The sequence below is a fragment of the Schistocerca serialis genome, chromosome 3 (genome assembly GCF_023864345.2).
Source record: "Schistocerca serialis cubense isolate TAMUIC-IGC-003099 chromosome 3, iqSchSeri2.2, whole genome shotgun sequence".
Classification (NCBI taxonomy): domain Eukaryota; kingdom Metazoa; phylum Arthropoda; class Insecta; order Orthoptera; family Acrididae; genus Schistocerca; species Schistocerca serialis.
The window spans coordinates 909234447-909252133 of NC_064640.1; the positions used below are offsets into that span (position 1 = coordinate 909234447).

General features: G+C 44.7%; 1 protein-coding gene across 1 annotated transcript in view; it reads left to right on the forward strand.

Moving 5' to 3' along the window:
- Positions 1-13055: 13055 nt before the first annotated feature.
- The window catches only part of LOC126471315 (uncharacterized), a 113412-nt gene continuing 108780 nt past the window's right edge, over positions 13056-17687 (forward strand). The window contains exon 1 of the mRNA XM_050099437.1: positions 13056-13205. Coding sequence (XP_049955394.1) covers positions 13056-13205 — 150 coding nt within the window. The remainder of the gene's footprint in view (positions 13206-17687) is intronic.

Sequence of the window (17687 nt, forward strand, 5' to 3'; positions counted from 1 at the left end):
CAATATCGACAGTCAACGTCTATCTTCAGGAGTTCTGGGAACTGGGGTGATGCAAAAATTGGGTTTTATACATCTAATAAACTACAACAAAAACTAACACATAATATAAAGTGTAATCATGATCCATATTCAGACTCTGGAATATACAAGGTAGCATGCCAGGAATGCTCCATGTTCTACATAGGACAAACAGGCCAATATTTCAACACAGAGTACATTAAAACCTTGACACACAACAGACACACTACATCAGCCATAACAATACACGTACATAACGCAGGGCACCCATTTGGAAAAAAAGAGCAAAATGTCAAAGAACTCCACCGACTAAATAAAGGACACAAAATGGATTTTGTAGAAGAATTGGAGATATATTCGCATCACAGAATATATGAAGATAAATATTGAACAAAAAACTTGAAAGTGAATCATTGAATTTCTGCAGATGTTTCGATAATATACTTAAATAAAAATAGTAACGCATAGAAGTAAAATTACTCGTAATATAAGTAAATTATGATCCAAATTGCTAAAATAAATAACCTCTGTACAAAAGCATATCATACTCTATAATATTATCTCTGTTGACTACTTCTAGGAACATTTTTGTAACTTTTTTGTTTATGTAAGATATTTTCAATGTTTAAAATGTACAGCAAGTTGTGTGTGATGTTTAGTGTGTGAGAGACTCTGCGAAAATCGACCATAAGAAAACTGTAAGTACAAATTCTTCTAAATTTCGCCACTAACTTCGCAAAAAAGATCTATAACCAACTAAAATTCGCGTGTTTCTTATATACTGCAATAAAGTCAATAAAATAAAGCAGACAGTTACACATCGACAACATCACATAGAAATTGCATCATATACACAAAAAATGCACTTGAAAATGGGAATCATTACCCGAAATGTGTCGTGTGAAAAGTAAATAAAGAAAATCGTGATTGGTAGCAGAAGAATTATTTCTAAACAAACCTATTGTTTTCACAGCAGTAGGCTTTCGAAACCATTTATAATGGATCAAATCAGAGCCGTAAATTCAGGTAAATACCTAGGAATTACTATTACGAACAACTTAAATTGGAAGGAACACATAGAAAATGTTGTGGGGAAGAATAACCGAAGACGGTGTTTTATTTGAAGGACACTTAGAAAATGTAACACATACTAAGGAGACTGCCTACACTACGCTTGTCCGTCATCTTTGAGAATACTGCTGCGCGGTGTGGGATCCTTACAAGACTGGCGGAGAACATCGAGAAAGTTCGAAGAAGGGCAGCACGATTTGTATTATTGTGTAATAGGGGAGAGAGTGTCACTGAAATGATACAGGGTTTGGGATGGTCATCATTAAACAAAGGCGTTTTTCGTTGCGGAGGAATCTTCTCACGAAATTCCGATCACCAACTTTCTCCTCTGAATGCGAAAATATTTTGTTGGGACCGAACTACATAGGAAGAAACGATCACCATAATAAAATAAGGGAAATCAGAGCTCGCACCGGAAGATATAGGTGTTTTTCCGTGCGTTGTAAGAGATTGGAAATAATAGAGAAATATTATGAAGGTGGTTCGATGAACCCTCTGACAGGCACTTAAATGTGATTTGCAGAGTATCCATGTATTTGTAGATGTCGATGTAGATGTTATCATCGAATATACACTCCTGGAAATTGAAATAAGAACACCGTGAATTCATTGTCCCAGGAAGGGGAAACTTTATTGACACATTCCTGGGGTCAGATACATCACATGATCACACTGACACAACCACAGGCACATAGACACAGGCAACAGAGCATGCACAATGTCGGCACTAGTACAGTGTATATCCACCTTTCGCAGCAATGCAGGCTGCTATTCTCCCATGGAGACGATCGTAGAGATGCTGGATGTAGTCCTGTGGAACGGCTTGCCATGCCATTTCCACCTGGCGCCTCAGTTGGACCAGCGTTCGTGCTGGACGTGCAGACCGCGTGAGACGACGCTTCATCCAGTCCCAAACATGCTCAATGGGGGACAGATTCGGAGATCTTGCTGGCCAGGGTAGTTGACTTACACCTTCTAGAGCACGTTGGGTGGCACGGGATACATGCGGACGTGCATTGTCCTGTTGGAACAGCAAGTTCCCTTGCCGGTCTAGGAATGGTAGAACATTGGGTTCGATCGTCATCGATGTACCGTGCACTATTCGGTGTCCCCTCGACGATCACCAGTGGTGTACGGCCGGTGTAGGAGATCGCTCCCCACACCATGATGCCGGGTGTTGGCCCTGTGTGCCTCGGTCGTATGCAGTCCTGATTGTGGCGCTCACCTGCACGGCGCCAAACACGCATACGACCATCATTGGCACCAAGGCAGAAGCGACTCTCATCGCTGAAGACGACACGTCTCCATTCGTCCCTCCATTCACGCCTGTCGCGACACCACTGGAGGCGGGCTGCACGATGTTGGTGCGTGAGCGGAAGACGGCCTAACGGTGTGCGGGACCGTAGCCCAGCTTCATGGAGACGGTTGCGAATGGTCCTCGCCGATACCCCAGGAGCAACAGTGTCCCTAATTTTCTGGGAAGTGGCGGTGCGGTCCCCTACGGCACTGCGTAGGATCCTACGGTCTTGGCGTGCATCCGTGCGTCGCTGCGGTCCGGTCCCAGGTCGACGGGCACGTGCACCTTCCGCCGACCACTGGCGACAACATCGATGTACTGTGGAGACCTCACGCCAAACGTGTTGAGCAATTCGGCAGTACGTCCACTCGGCCTCCCGCATGCCCACTATACGCCCTCGCTCAAAGTCCGTCAGCTGCACATACGGTTCACGTCCACGCTGTCGCGGCATGCTACCAGTGTTAAAGACTGCGATGGAGCTCCGTATGCCACGGCAAACTGGCTGACACTGACGGCGGCGGTGCACAAATGCTGCGCAGCTAGCGCCATTCGACGGCCAACACCGCGGTTCCTGGTGTGTCCGCTGTGCCGTGCGTGTGATCATTGCTTGTACAGCCCTCTCGCAGTGTCCGGAGCAAGTATGGTGGGTCTGACACACCGGTGTCAATGTGTTCTTTTTTCCATTTCCATGAGTGTAAATGGAAGTGTTAGAAAATCTTTCACGATGGTGTTTCTCTGGAGTGCAGCCTTGTATGCAAGTGAAATGTATACCATAAGCAGTTGACATAGGAAGAAAAAAGGTTCAAATGGGTCTGAGCACTATGGGACTTAACATCTGTGGTCATCAGTCTCCTAGAACTTAGAACTACTTAAACCTAACTAACCTAAGGACATCACACAGATCCATGCCCGAGGCAGGATTCGAACCTGCGACCGTAGCGGTCACGCGGTTCCAGACTGAAGCGCCTAGAACCGCACGGCCCCACCGGCCGGCGTTAGGAAGAAAATAGATGCTTTTGAAATATGGTGCTACATAACAAAGCTGAAGATAAGACAGGTAAATCGCGTAGCTAATGAGGAGGTACAGAACAGAATTGGGCAGAAACGATGTATGAGGCATAATTTGGCTAAAAGAAGGGATCAGTTGGTAGAACGCATTCTAAGTCATCAAGGAATCATGAATTTAGTATTCGAGGGAGGTGTGGAGTTAAAATTGTAAAGGGAGTCCGAGAGATGGATGCAGCAAGCAGATTCAAACGGATGGAGGTTGCAGTAGTTAGTAGGAGATCAAGAGGCTTGCACAGGAAAAAGTACAGTGGAGAGAAGCATCAAAGCTATCTTCGAACTGAAGGCGACAACGACGACGACAACAACAACAACAACAACAACGTTAATATCACACCGAGTATGCGTAGGGGACAAAACCAACGAAGAGAGCGAGAAAGACAGAGGGAAAAAAAGAATAGTTTACCTAACCTACCGTAATAATCGGTATTTAGAGATAGTGGGTCCTCTTTGTAATTTTAATGACAATCCACGCCTGCTAAAACAACTTTTTTGCCGTACCCCGTGCCAGTGAGGCAGGTGGCATGTTTAACAAACATTACAACTTTCGAGTAGAGGTGCAACTGAAGTCAGCCATACACCCGATTAAACAATCAAGCCTAGTGCAGCCAGAGGAATGATCGTTTGAGAATGTATTCTAGTGTGACTTCAGAAAGGGAGAATATTTCAATATAGCGCTATGGCTAATGTACAGGGCACTTGATTGAATTAAAATGGGATGTTTTGTTTAAAGAACGCACTACTGTAATCAAGTTACTGACTCGTTTGATGTGCCTCTTAACCACATCCTCTCTTACGCCAACCTCGTCTTAGAGTAATAGTTGTGCACAGCGACCTCAGTTACTTGTTGGATGTATTCCTGTCTCTGTCTTCCAATACAGTTTTTCCCTCTAGTACAATGGAAGTTTTTCACTGATGCCTTAACACGTCCATTTATCCTGTCCTGTTTTCTAGTCAATGTTTTCCGCAATCTCTTCTTCTCTCCGTTTCTGAGGAGAGCGTCATTTTTTATCAGTCCGCTTACTTTTCAACATCCTTCTACAGCACCAAATCTCAAACGCTGCGATTCGATATTTTCCAGCTTTTCCCAAGGACCGCGATTTACTTCTATATAAAGCTATGCTCCAAATGTACATTCTCAGAATTTTTCTTTTTCAAATAAGGCCTTTGTTTAATATCAGAGCACTTCTTTCAGCGAGGAATGCTCTCGTTACCCGCGCTAGTCTACTTTTTATGTCCTCTTTGCTTCGTATGTCATATTTTGTTTTGCTTCCTTGGTACCAGAACGTCTTAACTTCGTCTACTTCGTGGTCACCTGTTTTTACGTTGAGTGTATCGATAATCTCATTTCTGCTAATTCTCATTGATTTAGCCTGTCTTCGGTTTACTCTCAATCCATCCTCTGTAATTATTAGAATTCAGTCCTTCCAACAAGGCCTGTAATTCTGTTTCACTTTCACTGAGGACACAATGTAATAAGAGAATCCTCTCATCGATATTCTTACATCTTGCATGTTGATCCCATTCCTCATTCTTTCTTGCCGGCCGGTGTGGCCAAGCGGTTCTAGGCGCTTCAGTCTGGAACCGCGCGACCGCTACGTTCGCAGGTTCGAAACCTGCCTCAGGCATGGATGTGTGTGATGTCCTTAGGTTAGTTAGGTTTAAGTAGTTATAACTACTAGGGGACTGATGACCTCAGATGTTAAGTCCCATAGTGCTCAGAGCCATTTGAACCATTTCATTCTTTCTTCTATTTTCTTCATTGTTTCTTCGGTATACAGGTTGAACAGAAGGGCAGAAAGCCTCCATCCCTGCCTCACAACAGATCTGTCTTCCATTCCTATTTTTCCCTCTTGGTTTTTGTATACAATGATGAGCCAAAACTTTATCACCACCTGCTTAATAGCGTGTTGGTTCGCTATGCTAAAGCATTAGAGTATAGATTATGCCTGGTATGAATTCTACAAGTTCTAGACAGGATCCCGGAAGTAAGTAGCACCAGATATCTATGCACACAGTTCACGGATTACAGAGTGGTGGTTTACGGGCACGTAGCTTGCGCCCAGTGGATATAGATCAGACACATTTTCTGGTGAAGAAATCAATGTGAGCTCACTATATTGGCCCTCAGACCACTGTAGCACGATCCCGACCTTGCAACACAGACAGTTATCCTGCTGGAAGATGTCATAGCCGTAGGGGGAGACCTCAACTATGTAGCACGCACATGGTCTGCAATAATGCTCACGTAGTTAACTGCTGTTATATTGCCGTCGGCTACAGCCACAGACCCCACGGAAGCCCAATTTGATGTACCCAATAGCATAATTCTACCCTCATTGGCCTGCATCTGTGGTGCGTTGCACGTTTCGTGGAGCCATTCGCCTGTATGACTGTAGGTAAGGAGCCAATCATTGACCTAATGTAACAAGAAATGCGATTCATTCGATAGGCGACACGTTTGTATTGATCCACGGTGAATATTCAGAGATGCTGTGCCCACTGCAGTCATAACTGACGATGTTGTTGGATCAACACAAAACACATATGGGACGTGGAGCTACATGTTCAACAAAAGCCTTTGAACAGTGTATTCCGCTACACTTGTATCAGCACCAGCATTGTACTCTGTCGCCAGATCTGCCACAGATCGATGCCTATTCTGGATTACACAATGGGGGACCCTACGACATCCACGTTCTGTGACGAGGTACGGTCATCCACCAATACCATGCGGCCTACTTGTATTTCACCAACCTCCAACCACTTTCCATAGGTCCTCACGACAGTAGTACGCAAACAGCCGACAAAATTCGCAATTTCAGAGATTCTCGTTTCCAGACGCATCGCCACAATAATGTCAAAACCGCTTACATCAGTGGTTTCCGCGTTTGCCGCCCGTATCTTCGCTGTAATGACTGCCCATTCTTTCCTAACTGCGTCCCATGCTCTCTACGTCACCAGGAGGCATTCAACCTCGCGGTGGGCAATGATCATAACGTTTTGGCTCATGAATGTCTCTTGGGTACACCATGGCTGGCCACTACGAGCCAAACTTCACGCATTTATGAAGGTAAAAGAAGTGCAGGAACGAAAATTAGAACATCCGGAATGGATTGCAGTCTTCTCATTTTAAATGGACTGGACTGCACAATGATCACAGTAAGAAATTACAAGGTAACTTATTACTAATTGGATGGGGATGTATTTAAAAAGATATTCGTGAAGTAGAAGGGTATCATTCTGACGAAAACAATTCAGTTTACTAAGCTCACGAGTGTTAAAGATAGCAAAATGTTTTAAGAATTCACTGTGGCCTTGAAAGACTTGCAACGACAGTTTTCTAAAGGCTCTCACATCTGTTTTCGAGGTGTTTTCGAGATCGTTTGCCATTTCAGCTGAAAACGCCCGTGAGCATATACAGGTGTAAATGACTGGCCTGCAAGGCAATTCCAGTTTTACTAACAAATCTTTTTACGTTAAAACCGTCCAGGACGTCTGCATATCTTTTCGCAGGTAGATTTTTCCAGGTCTCTGTAATGAGTCTGCAAAAGTGCTACAATAAAAATTTCGATCGACGAATTTGGGTGAAAGTCCTTTCGTCCATTATGAAACTAAATAAATCACTATTACAAGGCAACTGGAGTGTGAAAATCTGTGGAACTCTCTGCATCTGTCCGTGTGTCGACAGTTTGTACTAGATAAAAATTATATTACGTCTTCAGCCAGCCAAAAACAATTAATTAATAGTAAAAACTCGTTTTGTCTGTGATCTGTGTTGCTGAGAAACGTGAAATATAAAACCAGGTCATACGCAGTGCGACTATATTGCCTAATTAAATGCGGCACGTTCACTTTTTTCCCGTCTTCTCCCTCCTCGCGCTCACAGACAGCGCGGCGTGGCTGTGGGGGAAATGTAAAGCAAGACTAACCACTTTGGCACTCGGGCTCGAGCATGGTCCGCAAGCCGCGAACTTCGTCACACCTGGTATGCACTCTAAGATAGGAAGCTGATGAACCACGAATGAATTTTTGTGTGTCTTACAGTGTATTATGCGTCTTTCCCTAAAGCGTGAATATATTCCTGAGGACTTCAAAGATTTTACACCATTTTATGTTTTCAAATATTTTGTTTAGTTCGAACATCCTATTAAAATGTCTTTTTTTCTTAATTCTTGCATAGATCTTAAGAGTAACGCCAGAACAACCTCTCTGGCGCCTTTACCTATCATAAAACCAAACTGATCGAAATCTAACATATCCTCAATTTTCTCTTCCGTTCTTCCATTGTTATTCCTTTTTGAAATTCGGATGCATAAACTCTAAGGCTGTGTGAGAAATTGTTCTCGCCCTTGCAATCATCGGGACTGTGGGAATGATAGTCCTTCGAAAGGTCGATGTTATTTCTGTGCTATTGCTGGAGTAACGATTTTGTGTGTGATCCGACGACGAGGGGGTAGAAACTAAAATTAATTTACTGCCTGGTAAAAAAATGACGCACTCAGAAAGAGAGGAGGGAACCAATTAAAACTTCACAGGTTGAGAGGGCATGTGATATTTCAGTGAACACATACTCGACAAACATTCACAAAGAACTTGGCCGTAACAGTCCACTTGTCACAGTGATGTTGCACCCCGTCTGGCCTGAATTCACGAACTGATTCATTTGGAAAGGGTGTCAGAGTCGTTGTATCATATCATCTGGTTTAACAAGTAGGTTTACACCATACCCGCAACAGATTTAAGAGCTCAAATCTGGAAAATTTGCGTTCTAGTAAACATCGAGGTAATTAGAGACGGAGGAGAAGCTCGGATTAAGGAAGAATGAGGAAGGAAATCGGCCGTGCCCTATCAAAGGAACAATCCCAACATTTGCCTTAAGCGATTTTACAGAAATCATGGAAAACCTAAATCATGATGGCCAGACGGGGGATATGAACCATCGCCCTCTCAAATACGAGTCCTGTATGCTGACCGCTGTCAAATTTGGAATCGATATTGAAATTTACTGTACACTACAGATTTTCATATACTTTAGCACACCAATATGTTGCACTTACGTCGGCTTACATCGGAGAAATAGAGTGCATTACTACTGGTCGTTAGGTTTCAATGGTTACAAATCCACAATTTAAACACAAGGTTAAAACAATTAATTTGTTTTAGAATTTAGGAAGGCATTATGGGACAGAGGCAATCGACAGAGGGAGATGCGAACAATGAGAAGCGGAAGTGGAAGAAAGTGACATCATTCCCAGCCTGTACGCTGTGGGATCTCGACATCTATCTGCAGACCTCTGGCGTGCGAGTGATCTTCAAAACGCCTGAATTAAGAAGGTAATTTTCGTTTCGCTAACGGCAAACTTCACACATTATATTAGAAGCTCTTATTCCCTCTCTTCATGCGTGAGCGATCAGTAGAAGACTTTTGCAATAGGATGCGTAGATCAAGGACCATTGAAAGGAACTCTGATCTCTCTACGTAGAAAACTTGTAAATAATAGTTTGCTGAACCGTGTCAAAAGACCCAGTCAGCGAGAAAACAGATATCGTCGTGGTTGACGCTACTTAATATTCCCACTCTAAATGAACGTTCCAAGTAAAACCTTGTCATTTTCATAAGTGAGTTTTAAGCGAACTTTTAGGTTTACATTATCTGGATTATCCGCTACATGTCTTCCGACTGAGGTGAGATTGTCGTCATGGAGTCTTCCATCGTACAATGATGTCCTCTATCGTGTTCATTCTCTTCTTATATTAAATTAATAATTATAAACTAAAAGGATATACATCATAAAAATACAGCTCAATAATATTTAACCAATAAGGGAATGATTTTCTTCCAGACAAAAAAAAGTGAGGCACCCAGCAGTGATGGCGGGATGTCAGTGTAACTTGGTACACTATGTATGAGTATGTAAAGGATTAGAGTCGTGGTTTCCTGTGACAGGGGTCTTATTGTGGCTCTCCCATTGGCTGGCCGGTTGAATCGTTCAGTTTCCAGATTGGTGAACCATTCAGATGTGACAGTGGCACAACGTTGGAATGCATGTGGACATGAGGGCAAGGTTCCAATCAACCACGTCTGAGCACCAAAACAGAGGATCGCCATATTGTGCACATAGCACATCATAATCCCTTCACATCTACACCTACAGTCTGAGAAGAAGTAATGGACTAACTGCAGCACTGTGTGTCGTCCTGTACCATTGGTTGGAGACTGACAGCAGCTGGACTAGAAAATTAGCATCCCATGAATAGGCCGCTGTTACCACCACAGTGGGAGGGCAGTCTATGTTCTGGTCTGAAAGTCACTGATGTCAGAACTTAATCATTTCAGCACGTAATCACGTCGGCACGTTACCACGTCGGCACATAGACACGTCGGCACGTAGACATGTTGGCACACAGCCATGTCGGCACGTAGACGCGTCGACACGTAGACGTGTTGGCACATAGACGTGTCCGCACGTAGACATGTTGGCACGTAATCATGTAGGCACATAATCATGTCAGCACATAATCATGTCAGCATGTAATCGTGTTAGTATTCCATACAGTGTATCAGCTCCTTTTTGGTGTCAGCATTCCAGGGACTGGCGATATCAGCATATTTCTGTGTCAGTGTTTCGGTGCAGAGGCAGCTGTGCTTGTTATCTTCAAGGTCTCTCGCCTCGCCTTCCCGATTTTGCTCCTAGATAATTGTGAAACATCAAAATCATGCTCCAAGCCATTGGCAGGTCAGGGGAAGGGAAGGGGGAGAGGGGAGGTGCACTGCCTTCAGGGAAAATGTTCTCAGCGAAGAGGATTCAAGTTCTCCATTCTCTCCACATTTCATTAAGGAAAATCCAATTGCTTGCAATTGGGGCCCTTTATGTCATAGTTAAGGGATCACCATGAAGTGCCATGAACAGGGACCAGCAACTACTTCCAGCCAGAAAAGAAAGAAGATGGCTGTCAGATTTGGAAGTAAGTATTTGGTTATCAATTATCAATAAATTGGCTATTACTATATTGTATTATTGTACTTACGTTTGGTTATTTACGTTTTTACATCAGTGCAACATGTCCCTCATTTGGTACTAGCAGAACTACAGGACCCAGATACACCAGATACACAGGTGCACGACATACTATTTTCCGTGTCACTACAGCAACAGCAGCAGCCCACAGGTGGTCTTCCAGGTTGATCGGATCTATCATTCAACTATTGTGTTCCATCACAGCAGCAGTAGTAGAAGCAGCAGCAGAAGTAGCGGTTGCTGCAGTCAACTGCTAGTGTGTCTGAACTCGTGAATGCTGGCCTGGCACCCGACTGTCACTTTGATGTAGTAATTCAAGTACAAAACGTTTTCAGTATGTTAGGATTGGAGTACAGTATTCATGATACAAATGGGGTTGCATGTTATATTACATAGGAAGGAGAAGACGACTCGTTGTGATCCATCCCATATATCAATTAACATCCAGATGTTTGGGAGGAAGATTTCAGTAGTAGATATGTCTGGAGAAGCTGTGATAGAATTAAATTCAGGAGATACACGGATATCTAAATTCTGACTCAGTGCATGTCTCACTACAAGGATCTGCTTTCGTGAGACACCATGGGTAGCCATGCACTCTGTATAGACATTGCACCAGGAAAAGACACATGGTGTTGGTCAGGTAAACGAAAGTGATGGACAACACTCGCCAGCCACTTTGGGTCAGCGTACTATTGGTTCCATGTCAAAAAAAGAATTAGTTATCTATTGACATATTATTATACACTCCTGGAAATGGAAAAAAGAACACATTGACACCGGTGTGTCAGACCCACCATACTTGCTCTGGACACTGCGAGAGGGCTGTACAAGCAATGATCACACGCACGGCACAGCGGACACACCAGGAACCGCGGTGTTGGCCGTCGAATGGCGCTAGCTGCGCAGCATTTGTGCACCGCCGCCGTCAGTGTCAGCCAGTTTGCCGTGGCATACGGAGCTCCATCGCAGTCTTTAACACTGGTAGCATGCCGCGACAGCGTGGACGTGAACCGTATGCGCAGTTAACGGACTTTGAGCGAGGGCGTATAGTGGGCATGCGGGAGGCCGGGTGGACGTACCGCCGAATTGCTCAGCACGTGGGGCGTGAGGTCTCCACAGTACATCGATGTTGTCGCCAGTGGTCGGCGGAAGGTGCACGTGCCCGTCGACCTGGGACCGGACCGCAGCGACGCACGGATGCACGCCAAGACCGTAGGATCCTACGCAGTGCCGTAGGGGACCGCACCGCCACTTCCCAGCAAATTAGGGACACTGTTGCTCCTGGGGTATCGGCGAGGACCATTCGCAACCGCCTCCATGAAGCTGGGCTACGGTCCCGCACACCGTTAGGCCGTCTTCCGCTCACGCCCCAACATCGTGCAGCCCGCCTCCAGTGGTGTCGCGACAGGCGTGAATGGAGGGACGAATGGAGACGTGTCGTCTTTAGCGATGAGAGTCGCTTCTGCCTTGGTGCCAATGATGGTCGTATGCGTGTTTGGCGCCGTGCAGGTGAGCGCCACAATCAGGACTGCATACGACCGAGGCACACAGGGCCAACACCCGGCATCATGGTGTGGGGAGCGATCTCCTACACTGGCCGTACACCACTGGTGATCGTCGAGGGGACACTGAATAGTGCACGGTACATCCAAACCGTCATCGAACCCATCGTTCTACCATTCCTAGACTGGCAAGGGAACTTGCTGTTCCAACAGGACAATGCACGTCCGCATGTATCCCGTGCCACCCAACGTGCTCTAGAAGGTGTAAGTCAACTACCCTGGCCAGCAAGATCTCCGGATCTGTCCCCCATTGAGCATGTTTGGGACTGGATGAAGCGTCGTCTCACGCGGTCTGCACGTCCAGCACGAACGCTGGTCCAACTGAGGCGCCAGGTGGAAATGGCATGGCAAGCCGTTCCACAGGACTACATCCAGCATCTCTACGATCGTCTCCATGGGAGAATAGCAGCCTGCATTGCTGCGAAAGGTGGATATACACTGTACTAGTGCCGACATTGTGCATGCTCTGTTGCCTGTGTCTATGTGCTTGTGGTTCTGTCAGTGTGATCATGTGATGTGTCTGACCCCAGGAATGTGTCAATAAAGTTTCCCCTTCCTGGGACAATGAATTCACGGTGTTCTTATTTCAATTTCCAGGAGTGTATGTTTATTATGCATTGATGTCTCAATGACTTCTGTTCACATGCACACCCAAGCAGCACCGGTGTAATACTATGTTTTGCACACACGCACATGTGCGTGCACTTACACACGTGCATGCATGCACACACTTGTGATATACAGAAACTGACAGTTGCACCATTATTATTATTATAATTATTATTAGTTTTCTAACAACGAGTTGGAAGATGTACTGATGTAATACTGTTTGCTTATTACACATTTATCCCCATACCGTCTTCCTACCATTTGAGTATGCACAAGCTGGCAGCTGCATCATCAACATTTTTCTAAGAAGCCGGCAAAGGCGTTCTGGCACTGGCTACAAATAAGCCACACTGAACGCCTCTTGTCTACTTCAGTTCAGTAGTCACTCACAACTACTTGTGCGCCAATATGAAGCATCAGTCAGAGTGCCCTAACAGTGGTGAAGTAAGAAGGCATTCCAGTCTGTCAGGTGATGACAACAAGGGCACAAGCATACTGTCACTGCTCCTTGATGATGGAACTATGGTTTTCATAATGAATGATTTGCAGGAAGCGGATGTAAGTACTCACACACACACAGACACACACACACACACACACACACACACACACACACACACACACACACACACATCCATAATGAAAAGTGTGTGTGTGTTCTTATAATTAATGATTTATGTTTTGCAGACTATGGTTATAAGTTTTTTTGTGGTCTGAATACTATATGTACGTGAATAACAGCATGCTAGATGCAATTATTAAAACCCCAGACACCACTGTTCTCATCCCAAACTCAAGGGGTTGTGGTGCAATTTTGGAAAATCGGATACTAAGGACTACTCCTACTCCTACTACTACTACTACTACTGTTGCTGCTGCTGCTACTTCTCCTCGTCTTTCTCCTTCTTCGATAGACAATTTACACTTGCATGCTATACTTAAGATTTGTGCTCTTGTTTATATATTTACATTTTTTCTAGTTGCATCCAGTAGATTTGGGAATCTACTAATATATAGCCATGATACTTGTCAATAATTAACGTTACACACATCTCACCACAGTCCATAGATTCTCAACATCCGTCAGTACAGATGATCAAAATGTTCATTTTTCGATCTAACGGAATTACGTGATGTATGGAAATTACTTAGGGAACCACCATAACCATTGTAAAGCTATTTATTAAGAGCCATAAAATAGCGTGTTTCTCCTTCATAGACAGTGACTTGTTCACGTGTCTTTATTATATAATTTGTCTTGTATCCACACATTCTTTGCAACATTATTAAGGGTACAGAGCACCAGACAGACGACGGAAATTTTTGGAGAGAAAAAAATTCTGAAACGACGCATAAATGTTATACAGTTTGAACACAATTCCACGAAAACAAATATACAAGTTTGGAAGGTAGGAGACGAGGTACTAGCAGAAGTAAAGCTGTGGGGACGGGGCGTAAGTCGTGCTTGGGTAGCTCAGTTGGTAGAGCACTTGCCCGCGAAAGGCAAAAGTCCTGAGTTCGAGTCTCGGTCAGGCACACAGTTTTAATCTGCCAGGAAGTTTCATGTTTCATATGCTTCAGATGCGCTGGAAGACCACTGCCTAAAACGAAAAAGCGTCTACCTTCATAAAGACGAACATTATACTTTTCTGTACGAAAATTACGTACATTCTGATGACAATGAACCCATATAATTGCAAATACCGTATATTACACCTGGTTTAGACCATGTCTCCTTTGTGAGAACAATATAATAATTATTTTTTGTCTTCAATCAGGTCCGGTTCATATTTAAACGTAACAATTGACTACAATTTCTTCTGAAAGTCAGAAACAGGTACGAAGTTCTCATAAAGGCAGAGCTCACCTCGTCGCACACACAAATTTCTCGCTGATTTATTCATGACTCTGTAAATAGACATCAAAGGAAAAACACAACCGGTCTGGCTACAGCAACGCTATGCAAATATCGAGCGTTGGCAGTAGCTTGAGTGGTTTCACACGGCCACTAGTCACCGGCGTCGGCGAGTTTTCATTCTAACACTGCCTGTCTAACTAATGACCTGTTAGTTCATAACGGTTCCAAGCATATCTTATGCGTGACAGAAGCCTCCACAAAACAGAAAGAGATAATATGATCTTAACGATAGTGAATCTGTCATGTGGCAGCAGCAAAAGTATCAGTACTCTTAGCCAGTCACCAAGCTTCTAATTCACTTAACTCCTTCACATTTCCTATGACAGCAGGGAGAATCACATTCACAATAACTGTCGGAAGTTAAAAAAAATTCGTAATCTATAGCCAACCGAAAAAGAATCAATCTAAATACAACATTACGACGATATCAAACACAACGCTCACGGGGAGCTGGTTCATACCTCTAACTCTACATGTTATTTCTATTTTCCTGTTCTGTTTGTAATGTTCACCGTTTTCATATTTACACTAAAATGATCGTATGAAATGATTGAGCGACTATACTAAGTCATCTGCATGTAGGATTTGTGCATGAAGCAAAAGCAGTCGTATTGTTATCGCCAGCGCAGTTTATGTTACACGTTTTCCGCACAGGGAAGTTCTCAATGTTTTACTTTAGCTCAGAGTCTATCCCGACGCTGCAGTGTGCAGTTATCTGGAAGTAATCCGGGGTGCTGTAACTAGCTGCAGTTGCCAAGCTGTTATGACCTACTTCGTCCAACTTCACCTTAATTGGCAGTGAGTACTCTTCGGTGAAACTAGCTTCCTGTTAGTCGAATTCACTGTTTTCTTGTTCCATTGTTTTTCGGTAGCACATTCATCTTGATAGTAAAACGCAACGAAGGACAAATAACGTTGCTTTGTGAGACGTCTTGCGAAATTAGTAGCAATCTAGTCCAGAGATGGAATTTCGTTATCTGTAGACAGAGAGAGTAGTTATCTTAATCAGAAGAAAGAAATACAAGAACATGTTGCGACACCACTAGGGATTTTGGTATCTGGTAAATGATGTGAAAAATGGTTCAAATGGCTCTGAGCACTATGGGACTTAACATCTGAGGTTATCAGTCCCCTAGAACTTAGAATAACTTAAACATAACCAACCTAAGCACATCACACACATCCATGCCTGAGGCAGGATTCGAACCGTAGTGGTCGCGCGGTTCCAGATTGAAGCGCCTAGAACCGCTCGGCCACATCGGCCGGCTAAATGATGTGAAATTAATCGCCAGCTGGGATCAATTTGTTCCTACCTAACCACCACAAGGCGAGTACACGACTTAAATTTGTGTATGGCTCATCTGTAAATTAAGGATTCGGTCATGCACTATTGCTTTAAGCTCTTTTATAAACATCAGTCTTCCATAAATATCGGTCTTTCATGAGACTCATAAATTTAGCCGAGACAGTCAGTAAAAATTTTATATAACAATATTAGTCAATGAAAGGATTAATACGATAAAGGGGGCCTTAAGAGAATTATACCTCACGATGTTGATGTAGCCTAACCACAGCATTAGAGTTCACTGTCAGTTTATTGAGATCAGTCACACAGTTATCTTAGAACGGTGGCCTTGCACAGACTGACATTAAAACACAGTAAAGAAAAAAGAAATCAACTGACTGAGATACAATGTGACAATTACTGAACAATATGATAAACAATCGTCATACCTTCTCAACGGTTTGTGTTAGGACGTTCAAACTGCACGATTGGCCGCGACGTATGATATGAATTAGTATGCACATGCATGGCTTCGTTTAGTGACGAAACCCACTTTCATTTGAATGGGTTCGTCAATAAGGAAAATCGGTGTATTTGGGGGACTGAGTATCCGCATTTTGCGATCGAGAAGTCTCTTCACCCTCAACGGGTGACTGTGTTGTGCTCAATGTACAGTCACGGAATAATCGGTGCGATATTCGTTGATTGCATGGTGACTACCAAATGGTACATGAAAGTTTTGGAAGATGATTTCATCCCCATTATCCAAGCGACCCTAATTTCGACATCATGTGGTTCATGCAAGATGGATCTCGACCCCATCGAGGCAGGAGAGTGTTAGATGTCCTGGAGCAGCACTTTGCGGACAGCATCCTGGCTCTGGGGTACCCAGAGGTCACTGGCATCGGCCTCGATTGGCCGCCATATTCTCCGGATCTGAACACATGCTATATTAAAGACAAGATGTACAGCGGTAACCCCAAAGCCATTGCTGAGGTAAAACAGCTATTCAGGAGGTCATCGACAGCATCGACGTTCCGACAATTCAGCGGGTCATGCGGAATTTCGCCACATTATCGCCAATGATGGTAGGCATATCGAACATGTCATAACCTAAATCCGAATATACACTCCTGGAAATGGAAGAAAGAACACATTGACACCGGTGTGTCAGACCCACCATACTTGCTCCGGACACTGCGAGAGGGCTGTACAAGCAATGATCACACGCACGGCACAGCGGACACACCAGGAACCGCGGTGTTGGCCGTCGAATGGCGCTAGCTGCGCAGCATTTGTGCACCGCCGCCGTCAGTGTCAGCCAGTTTGCCGTGGCATACGGAGCTCCATCGCAGTCTTTAACACTGGTAGCATGCCGCGACAGCGTGGACGTGAACCGTATGTGCAGTTGACGGGCTTTGAGCGAGGGCGTATAGTGGGCATGCGGGAGGCCGGGTGGACGTACCGCCGAATTGCTCAACACGTGGGGCGTGAGGTCTCCACAGTACATCGATGTTGTCGCCAGTGGTCGGCGGAAGGTGCACGTGCCCGTCGACCTGGGACCGGACCGCAGTGACGCACGGATGCACGCCAAGACCGTAGGATCCTACGCAGTGCCGTAGGGGACCACACCGCCACTTCCCAGCAAATTAGGGACACTGTTGCTCCTGGGGTATCGGCGAGGACCATTCGCAACCGTCTCCATGAAGCTGGGCTACGGTCCCGCACACCGTTAGGCCGTCTTCCGCTCACGCCCCAACATCGTGCAGCCCGCCTCCAGTGGTGTCGCGACAGGCGTGAATGGAGGGACGAATGGAGACGTGTCGTCTTCAGCGAT